At 32.1% G+C, this 11435-nt stretch overlaps 1 protein-coding gene across 1 annotated transcript; it reads left to right on the top strand.

The window, feature by feature from the left end:
- The first annotated feature begins 2441 nt into the window (after positions 1 to 2441).
- On the top strand, positions 2442 to 9963 carry LOC114194261 (LEAF RUST 10 DISEASE-RESISTANCE LOCUS RECEPTOR-LIKE PROTEIN KINASE-like 2.1). Its single transcript, XM_028084384.2, has 4 exons — positions 2442 to 3473; positions 5324 to 5356; positions 8385 to 8408; positions 8550 to 9963. Exons 1-4 carry the CDS (start codon positions 2567 to 2569, stop codon positions 9800 to 9802), a joined length of 2217 nt encoding a protein of 738 aa, XP_027940185.1. The 5' UTR covers positions 2442 to 2566; the 3' UTR covers positions 9803 to 9963.
- Positions 9964 to 11435: the final 1472 nt, after the last annotated feature.

Here is an 11435-nt window from a genome sequence, read left to right as displayed (position 1 = left end):
CAAGTCATCGCCTCAAGATTCCAATCCAAAGCTGTGTAGAATCCTTCCTCATAGTCCAACTCTGCACATGTAACCATCTGACACAACACTCACGTCGCTAGGCAAAATCACGCTCCAGAACGTGTGGCAACCACCACACATCGCCAGACGCCATACCAGTAGCGTCACTGCTACTGGTTTTGGCACTTTGGGTTTGGTTCCAAAGAACCCAATCACCCACAAGCAATCCAAAACATTAAAATGCATCAAACAATATGAAGACTTAACTCAATCATAGTCCAGATATAACAACTTTATACTCACATGCATCCACAAACAATATCAAGCCAAAACTCCTTTTTCTAACCAAACCACAATCATGATCTATGACCATTCTAACTAGCAATCTAACTAATGCCACAACAGGCTATTCATCTTACCATAGAACCTAAAATTTATTCATTTTAATCTAATCACTCATACCATCTCCCTTACTTTACATAGTTCCATGCCTTAACCTACTCGTATCTCCTTTAGGACCAATTCCACAGTAATCTCTCATTAGAATAGTTTAAACTCTAAGTGCAGAAACCCCATTTTGCAACAACACATAACCAACCACTAAGGACGGTGGTGACCGAGTGTCACTTAGTAGCTTGCCATGTGTCGCCATGCGGTACATCAATTCCAAGAAAAATACCAAGTTCTCTTACACCTCCGAAATACCCAGTTTTTCCTAAATCCATTTTCCTTTTTCCATTTTCAAGGACCCACTTTCCATCACGCATTTGGTTACGGTCAAATTCAATTAAAACTCTAACACCCGGATTCTCACTGTTAATTATACAACATTTCCTCCCTGTACTCAAATCCCCCAATTCCTTTCCAACCCTAATTCACACTCATAGTTACTTATGTATCAATTCATCAAATTCCAACATTTAATCACTCATTATGCAGAACAAAGCATTTCCCAAAAATTCCAATTGTTCGCAGAACCAACAAAAATGCCCAAAACCCTAAATCAGTCACACGTCGCTTGGTAGGTCTTCAAGGCCGCCAAGTGATTTCTGAAAAAATCCAGAAATTAAGCCAAATATGTATGAGTTGCCTAGCGAGTTATGACCACTACCAGAAGATTTCTAGGAAAACACCCATAATATGCGAAAATAGTGAAAAAACGAAGCAAAATAGAGGCATAATTGCACAATCACATAAAACAAAAACAATAATTATATTAAAACAATATTAACAACTCCCTAACCTGAAAATTCATAATCTTGAAAACATTTTAAGTTATGTAATTCATAATCTATTTTCGGACCAAATGTGATTCAAAATATACTACTTATAATACATTTTGTTATTGTCCAATACATTATATATATATATATATATATATATATATATATATATATATTGGATTGTCTAATAATCCAAAATAAATTTTCATATTATACAATTAAATATTTCATCCTATGGATATTTTGGATTTTTTTCTCGCTAGTAGTAAGAAGAAAGGAATACTAAAATTTTATTTAAATTTTTTTATTTGATATATATAATACGTAATATTCAATAATTTAGTATTTTAATATATATATATATATATAAAGAAAAAAATTCTTTATAAAATTTAAACTTTATCTTTTTTTCTTAACAAATTTTAAATTCTACTGTTTAAAATACTTTTTAAAATTTAATTTTTTAGTTTCCCTATCAAACATCTGTTTTTAAAAGATGACAAATGCAGAAAATAAATAAATTAATTTCCTATATTACTTCATCCAAACATATTAGGGCTTGTGGTGTAGAAAAGGTCAAATATCCCTATACCGTGAAGCTTAATAAAAGTTTTAATTGCGAAGAAATTTGACAATGTCTTTTGTGTCTTTTAGCGTGACTGACAGTGACTTTGTTGACTATGGAGATAATGCTTTAGACTTCCACATGCGTGGACCTTAGACTTGTGGACTTTGGATGTGGTAGAATTAAATGCTATTTGAACAAATCATATTCCAAATTCTGGTTATTTTATAAAATAGAAATTGATATCTACTCCGAACTTTATAGGATGAAAATGCTGATTATAAATAAAGGTAGGGAAAGCTTGATTAAATTTCTGAAAACTTATTCAGATATTTTATCTACTTATTTATTTGAGTTCTTATGTTTCATTTCCACCTTTTCATTATAGGAAAAATTTATCTAAAACTACGACATTTTATTTATAAAGTAATGAATAGTAATTTATTTTGAGTCGGGATTAAATATAATTTAAATATTTTTTAAGAATAAAATCGTTAAAAATAAAATCGTGACGAAGTTTTACTATTCAAACGGACAATACCTGTATATTTTTTTCATATGTTTTTATAATAATTAACTTTTATTTCAAAATTTTAATATTTTTACTTTTTTTTCTAAGACCTGTGTATACTTTTTGTCATTTGAATAAATCATTCAAAATCCCCTTCTTAAATATAGTGTGAAAAAGGAGAAAAGTCGACGGAAAACGAAGGATGGACGGTGTGAGGAAATAATTAGAAGAAGGGAGAACAGTTTTTTCATTATCACAATTTGAAAGATGGAAAATGAAGGCTGGAGTAGGTGTTCTTGCTCTGCGCGTACTCTGGTATCAGTATTGGCTACAATTATTCTCGTCTTCCAACCAGATTACTGCATCGCTAAGCGACACCGACCATGTCCTACTTCATCATGCGGCCAAATTCGCAACATATCCTACCCATTTCGACTCAAAAGCGACCCAGGTCACTGCGGCGACCGAAGGTACGAGTTAGATTGCGTGAACAACGCCACTCTCTTACTAACCTTGTTCTCGGGAAAATACGATGTAAGAGAAATCGACTACAAGCGATACAGAATCGTTGTTAGGGACCCAGGTCAGGACGAAGACGCTAATTGCTCTTTCATCCCTCGCAATTTCTTAACGGATCGTAGTTTCAGGACAGCGAGTGGCCCAGATGATTTCGGATCACAGCCGTTCACTGTTGAGTCCAGGGAAATGGTAAGAATAGGGTACTTCAACTGCGTGAATCCTGTGCGTAACGATCCACGATATGTTAAGGTGGAGAGAAGTGGATGTGGCAGCGGAGGGCACGTGTACGCTGTATTGGACGACGCGCCGTGGTTTGCGTCTTATGGTGTGGAGGACATCAAGGTTGGGTGCGATCTAATGGTGGCTACACTTTGGACACCGAAGCAGAATGTTACCTACCACAAGTGTGATATCAAGGCTGGGTGCGATACAATGACGGAGGTTACAGTGCTTGAAAAGATACCGGAGGTGAATGCTACATACGATGATATCCAACGCGTAATCAGTGAGGGGTTTTGGTTGTCGTGGATGCCTATTATTTGCGATAATCGATGTGGAAGGGGAACGGACTGTAAGGTTTTCAATGAATCCAGTGGAGAAGTCGAGTGCAGGAACCATTACTGTCATTACGCCTACCACACCACGCAAAAGTGCAGTATGATCCACTTTCTCTATCCTTTTATTTCGTTATTATTATTATTATTATCATTTTATTTTATTATCTCTAGGATTAAAAGATACATCATATTTTATATTATTATTATTAATTCGAAATAGTTTGATTCAATCTTTACAATAACTATATAGAAAATGAACTAATTTATCATTCAGCTTCACATTGTCCATTTGGATGTATTCCTTTTTCTTTTTCTATTCATTTCAATTTCTTTTCTAGAATGACAAAATTATCCTTTCTTCCACGGTTACACTTTTTCATTGCCATCTTTGTCATTGCTATTTTTTTATTTGTATTATTTATAAATTGGTTTATATATTTATTTGATTTTTATTCTGACCATTTTTATTTAATTTGGTCATCGTTTTGGTTTAGTGCCCAATTATATACTAATTTTCATCAACTTTTTTGTTAATTTGGTTATTATTGCTAACAGTATTTTCATCAAATGTTATTTTTTTAGGCAAAGTAAAATTTTCTTATGTACACAAATATAGAAGAAATTACAATTTTTCTCTTACAAATAGACCTGAAAACTGAAGTTCATCATGCGAATTTTAATTCTATAATTTAAAACTTACTGTATTTAGTTGTTTTAATTGTGTTTGGTTCTTCGAAATATTTGTAAATATTATATCTTGGCTTTTCATATTTGCCTCCAATAAATGGTTATTGAAGTTTTTTTTTTTTTTCTATTCGATTTGTGGAATTTTTTTATCATATGCCCTTTAATGATGACACGTTTCAATTAACTGAAACAAAGTAAAAAAGGAAAGAAAAAACTAAGAATCAAGAATTAAAAAAAGTTATTAAGGATAAAAAGGAAAAAAAAAAAACAATATTTTAGATTTCAAATATATATTGCGCCACCTTTTAGTAATTTTTAATTTTATGCTATTTAAGAACAAACACTTAGAAAAAAGTTTAGATTATTATGAATATATAACATTTAAGCTAACTAACGTAAAATAAAATAAGCTTATTAAAACTCATTATTGTATTAACAATTAGATTATTTTTTCTAAATATGAATGACTAATATTACTTTTTTTTATTAATTCTACTGATTCATCCTTTTTATCATTTCAACAAATTCCCTTCTTTTTTCAATTCCATCTTAGTTGGTGTTGGCTGTTACAGTGGGTTGAGGCCAGGTGGTAGAAAGGTGATGAATTAGAGTAATATAAAGAGTTTATCAACAGAATGTGACAAGTAACATATGCAGTACGGACAACTGAACATGATAAAAGACGAAGAAAAATTAAGTTACGGTGTAAAAATAAGATTTAATTATGTTTTTAATTCTTAAATTTTGAATAAAATTAAAATTTTTTTATTTTAAAATTTTGATATAGTTTGTTAAACTTTTTTAATATTAATATGTTTTATGTAAATATTTGAAACGAATTTTATACGACGGTTGAGAGACAAATGTAAAGACGATGGTCCATATGGGATGACAAATATAATGACAGTTAAAATGATGATAGTGATACTAACACAACTAAAATTCTTTACTATGTTTTCTTTACTGTGTATTTAGTACCTCCAAATAATATTAATTTTGATCTATTAAAAATAATTAGTATATTTTAAAATATCAAAATAATATCGAAAAGATCAAATCCGTAATACCCTTGTTTTTGTTCTGCTATGTTAATTAAAGGTTGTCTTATAGGGAAAAACCAAAATCATTTGCGTTATTAAATATTATGATGTGAATCTTCTTAGAATTGGGATTTTTACTTGCGATTCATTGTTTCTCTAAGTGAATTTGTTCATTAATTTTCTAAATTTCATATTAACACTATTGTTCTCCTGTGTTTCAGAACCTTGGCAAAAGATTTTGGGCTATACTCGAGGTAAGTAATTATTTCTGTCTTTTTTTTTTTAATTAAGTTTTCAATTTTTTTGGGGTATAACTTAGTACTTTCTTATTTGATTTTATCAGGAATGTGATAATTAGTTAATTTTTCTTGAACGAATTAAGTAACAAATTGAAAAAAAGTTAAAGGAAAAAATAACAGGTTGATGAATGGATTAGAAATAAAAGCAACAGTCACATAATCTTATAATATTGTTAAGATAATTGTAACATCCTAAAAATTGGATAACCTCATATTAATAAAACGTTACATATATGAATATTCATAGACTATAGAGTTTGGAGTATGAAGGTACATAGTACACCAAACATACCCATTTAACATAAAAAGAGGTCCCACATGACCTAAAACAAAGTACACTGGTGAAAAATAGTAGTTCAAAGTCTTGTACATACAAGAGCATCATAACTAATAAAACTCCTTCAGCGATGGGCTCCATAGTGGACCCAATACCCGTCCATAACCATCAAGCTGTAGCATTCCTATTATCATTACCACTGTTAGGGGTTCTCACATCTGCTCACATCAATAAAATTGATGATCATCGCAAGGGAGGAAAACCACATACAACCATACAAACAAGCGAAAGGGTAAGCTAGAGCACAAGGTTTTTTCATCATAACACAAAACGTCCAATCACATAGTCAAGCATAAATAATGGAAAACCACACATGAGGTACCAAACCATTTAAGACTCCAATACTAGACTATCCGAATACGCATAATGAGGCACCACCACAAGACAGTGGAATTACGTCCTAGCAGTGAGGCATCACCACGAGGCCTTCGCGGAATTACATTCTTACTTGAGACACCACCACGTGGCCTTTGTGGAATTACGTCCTGGCCTTGAGGCACCACCACGTTACTCTCGTGGGATTACGTCCTGCCGTTGAGGCACCACCATGAACTCTCACCTCGAGGTTCATGGAATTAAGTCCAATAGATGAGGACACCACCATGGACTCCCCCTAGGAGGGCCCATGGAATTATGTCCATTAGGTGGGGAACCACCATGAGCTCTCACTACAAGAGTCATGGAATTACGTCCTACTCACACTTTGTACATGTTTCACCAATCAATCAGAAAGTTTCCATAATACCAACATCATGCATAAACGAAAAATCATACATCTCATGCTTCCCAATTCATACAGCAAGCAACCATATCCGTGGGCCATTCACACCAAAGCATAAAACCTTCCCCAGTCTCGCTCAGGCTAGAAGACCTCGCTCAGGCGAGAGATCCTCTCGCTCAGGCGAGCCCTTCCTCGCCTAGGCGAGAGCTTGAGTAGTAGGACAGCGGCCCCTGCGGATTCTCGCTCAGGCGAGTCCCTTCTCGCCTAGGCGACATCACGCCTTGCTCAAAATGAAAGCCAGTCGCCTGGGCGACAGTTTCCGCATAAAAGCTTGGGCGAGCCTCTGTTAGTCTCGCCTAGGCGAGACATGCTCGCTTGGACGAGAAAAATAGTGCCCACCACTGTTCACTCGCAAAAACACAGAACACAACACCAAAAATCATGCTTTCACCAATATCATGCAATAAAACCACGAGCATACTTCATGCATATGATTCAGACTCAGGAAGCATTCAAAAATTACAGATAACCATAAACTCAAGCTTCTCTTACCTAGAAAGGGTTTAGCAAAAGACTTCGACACCTGACTCAACGAACCCAACAGCTTCGAAAACGGACCCAAGAGTTGAGAATAAAGACACAAGAAGTAGCAAGGTTGCTACAGTAAGCCCAACAGAACCATGAGAACCAACTTAGAACGCGAAGAGCACGGTTCAAGAACAATTTACGTGAAGGGGGAACGAGGTTGGGCTAGCTCGAAAGGAACATAGGATCAAACCCTAGCAGAAGATCTGTGGAAGAAGATAGGGGCTTGACGGCTGCGCTTTCTGTAGAGTGAAGTGAATGGGTGAGACTAGGACATATTAGGTTTGAATCCCCTTTTTGGGTCAACCCTTAGGCCCAAACGATATGGACAGTCCTTAAAATAAAAAGCAGAAAATAAATAGACCTTACAATAATTACTTCCTACACTCCATTATTTTCTTTATGTACCCTCATTCAAGTTCGAAATTTATTTTGTGAAACTCAAAAATTCATTCTGAACTTTTTTCTTCTGAAAAACGTATGTCCTCACCTTTTACGAAAAATACTTTCCGAAAGGGTTTTTATGAGATGAGAAAACAAATTGACAGGATGCAGGAAGTAATTCCCATTTCTTAATAAAATAAATCAAATGACAGACAATATAAAGAAAAACAAAAGAAATTGAACACCGAATAAAACAACTTTTTATTTTTTAATAAAAAGCTTAATAAAAATCTTCAAATTTATGAAATACATGCCACTTAATTAAACTATTTTTATATTTGTATTTTTTCATTTCTCTAATTTAATAAGTATGATAAAGTAATTTTATGTTCTATAAAAAATATTTTGAAGTTTAGTGTGTGTATATATATATATATATATATATATATATATATATATATATATATATATATATATATTGTGTAGGAAATCTATACGTGTTAGGTAGAAGATTTTGGCAAATTGTATTAAAATATGTTTAGATAATAATTTTATAACTTAAAAGATGATTTTTTTAGTTATGGATATATTAGTTTTAATTTGCAGGGTTATATTCCATGATTTTAGATAATGAAAAATGTACCTACATTATTATACATTCAAACCTTTTTACCACCTGTGTTGCAGCAAAACAAATACCATAATATTGAAGGCATAAAATTTTAAAATATTGTCGTAATAAAATTTTATGCTTGAGTGGATACAACAAGCTGTAATAAATTTCTATTTGTTTATTTATGATACTTAATGATTATTTTGTTGTGGTTATGACGAGAAACATTTTTGTAACTTGCATTTGATAGAATTAGGCTTATAGTTTTTTTATTTATGTTTCTCCATGTGTGCTATTTTTTCGATTGCTACGATATTTATTCTTTTATATTTTCTATTTGCAGCTTATGTTAGAGGCATTATTTATGGTAAGATCCTTCTCCGTGATTCCTAAAATTTGAATTCACGTCATATAATAAGTTTCATTAGTTTATGCTCTTGTTGACCGAAGTTATGAATCATACCGAAACATGTCGTTAGCTCTTACTCCCAGGGCTACATATTTGTAGGAATAGGTAGCAGAATAACATTCAGTACGAAACAGTTGGACGACCCAGTTGGACTGCAATATTTTGATGGAGGAATATTCATAGGACGAAATATTATATCAATATTTTTGGCTGCCAGATATGTGTTTGGAGCTGTACTTATTCTTGTGTTATTGATCTACAAATGGCGTCGAAGACATTCTTCAATATATGAAAATATTGAAAATTTCTTGCTAGATAGCCATCTAAATCCCATCAGGTACGAATATAATGAAATAAGAAGAATGACTAGAGGTTTTAAAGTGAAATTGGGTCAAGGAGGCTTTGGTGCTGTATATAAAGGAAAACTACGAAGTGGATTAGATGTAGCTGTAAAGATGTTGAGCAAATCCAATGATAATGGACAAGATTTCATAAATGAAGTAGCTACCATTGGAACAATACATCATGTAAATGTGGTACGTCTTATTGGGTATTGTGTTCATGGAAAAAAACGTGCTTTAGTTTATGAATTTATGTTAAATGGATCTTTGGATAAATACATTTTCTCCAAAGAAGAAAGCACCCATTTAAGCTACCAGAAAATATATGAAATATCTCTTGGAATAGCACATGGGATTGCATATTTGCATCAAGGTTGTGATAAACAAATTTTACATTTTGATATCAAGCCTCATAATATTCTTTTAGATGAAAACTTTGTTCCAAAAGTTTCAGATTTTGGACTTGCAAAACTACATGCTACAATTGATGGTGTTGTCAATATGACTGCAGCAAGAGGAACATTGGGTTATATGGCTCCAGAGTTATTTTACAACAATATGGGTGGGGTAACTTATAAAGCTGATGTATACAGTTTTGGAATGCTTTTAATGGAAATGGCAAGTAAGAGAAGGAACTCAAATCCTGATGCGGAGCATTCAAGTCAACATTATTTTCCCTTTTGGATTTATGATCAATTTAAAAAAGAAAAGAATATTGACTTGCAAGATGCTTCGGAAGAAGATAATATTTTTGTTAAAAGAATGTTCTTAATTGCACTTTGGTGTATTCAGTTAAATCCAAGTGATCGTCCTTCAATGAACAAGGTAATAGATATGCTTGAAGGGATGATTGAAAGCCTTGGATTGCCTCCAAGACCTTCCTTTTATAAAGTTGAAGCATACAATGATGATATTAGCTCTGATGTCACTGAATCTACTTATCCTACTAATCATCATGATGAAAGCATAACATTGGATTCATCAACGAATATTGAAATAGGCATAAGATAAATTAAGTGTAATGTTATGGAGGTAATGGATTAATGTTATAGGTTGGTCTTGAATAAATTTATTTGTATTAGTTAATTAGTGTAGACAATTATGATTTTTCAAGTGTAATAAGAGAAGTATCACGTCATGAGAATTTTACTTTGTACTTACTTTTCTTATTATAAAAGTATTAAAGTATTTTCTTGGTAAGACATATCAAAATCATTTCCTTTACTTTTATACTACTTTGGTACTTGATAAAAAAAACAGGATGGGAAAAATAGTTTCTTCTTTAATGTTCAATTAATTGTTTTTTCTATTTTCAGGAAAGGGTGTTATTGTTGTTTTCTTACATTTAAAGAAAGTGGTATTTGCATCATTGTTTATTGTTAGTTTTGTTTCTTTTCTTCATCTTTTTATTATTTTATTTGACTTCTTTTCTTATTACTATGGTACTTAAGAGTGGTATTAGAACTTGACTTTCTTGTTGGTTATACTAACAGTGTTATTGTATATCTAAGAAAAATATCTTATATATATAAAAAAACTTAATATTTAAGTGTATCCATTAATAATCATCCACTATTTTCGACTATAACTTACTTGATGTGCTTTCATTATTTCTCATCCATGTAGAAAATCTATTTTACTGTTTTTTATTTATTTTTTTTGTTTCTATTTTTAATTTGTTATTTTATTTCTAAATCTCTAGTTTTCTTTTGTATTTGTTTTTACTTTCTTTAATTTTGTTTTTATTTCACTAGTGTAACAAAGAGATGTGACTACAGTTATTTTCAATGTTAAACTACTGTGAATGAATCATAGTATATTCAAACATAGTAAAAAACGGTGGGTTATAGACTATAATTGAAAATAGTAACATGTAGTACATAATAGGATACATTTCCATCAGATAATCGTAGCCTATATCCATTTTAGAAGGGAGGAATAAGTTACGACTCTTGTATAGCCTAAAATGCAATTCAAAAAATAAATAAAAAAGTTCAAAAGGGATAGGCTATAATTGAATTAGATAATCGTAGCCTAAAAGTCTCAAGGAAAAAAGAACAAGTATAGGCTATAGTTTTGAAATCGCTGTCTATACTTGAATATAGGCTACAGTTTTGGGTAGAACTATATGTAAGTATTGAAATAGTTGAAATGTTAAAAGGAGGGGGGTTGAATTAGCTAGTTAAAAAATAAGGTGATTTTTAAAAGCCTAAAATAGTTTTCAACTGAATCAAATCAACCACCAAGTATGGATGCAAACACTCCTAGACTGGACACTTTCAATCGATCAAAAATAGAGTTAGTCGATTGATTTCATTAAACAGATGCAAATAGATGCAATTCTGATAAAATTAACAAGTTAAATCACAAAAACAATCGACTGAAAAACTAGGAAAAATGTAGAAATGTGAATTTGTGATTTAAGTCAAAAAAAAGTATGAAAGATCAGTTAAGATAGGTTCAAATGAGTTAGACAAACATGAACAATGCTATAGATAATGCCAGATCACACAAGAATGTCAAAAAGATTATTCAAATCAAAATTCTTTAAGCTTTAAAGTGTAATACAAGAGAGAAAGGTTAGACAAAAGAGCAATGCACAAGATTTGTATACTGGTTCACTCAAATTTGAGCTACATCCAGT

Source organism: Vigna unguiculata, chromosome 8 (assembly GCF_037176805.1).
Source record: "Vigna unguiculata cultivar grain cowpea cultivar isolate G323 ecotype 2 chromosome 8, ASM3717680v1, whole genome shotgun sequence".
NCBI classification, from domain to species: domain Eukaryota; kingdom Viridiplantae; phylum Streptophyta; class Magnoliopsida; order Fabales; family Fabaceae; genus Vigna; species Vigna unguiculata.
The sequence above is the reverse complement of the archived record's forward strand: the minus strand, read 5'-3'. Positions and strand labels throughout refer to the sequence as shown.

What these genes read in the sequence shown, in the direction of transcription:
- LOC114194261 (XM_028084384.2), top strand. Translation starts at nt 2,567, where the DNA reads ATGGAAAATGAAGGCTGGAGTAGGTGTTCTTGCTCTGCGCGTACTCTG. An exon ending in GATTTTGGGCTATACTCGAG is followed by an intron (nt 5,357 to 8,384) that starts GTAAGTAATTAT and finishes TTCTATTTGCAG; the next exon opens with CTTATGTTAGAGGCATTATT. An exon ending in TGTTAGAGGCATTATTTATG is followed by an intron (nt 8,409 to 8,549) that starts GTAAGATCCTTC and finishes ACATATTTGTAG; the next exon opens with GAATAGGTAGCAGAATAACA.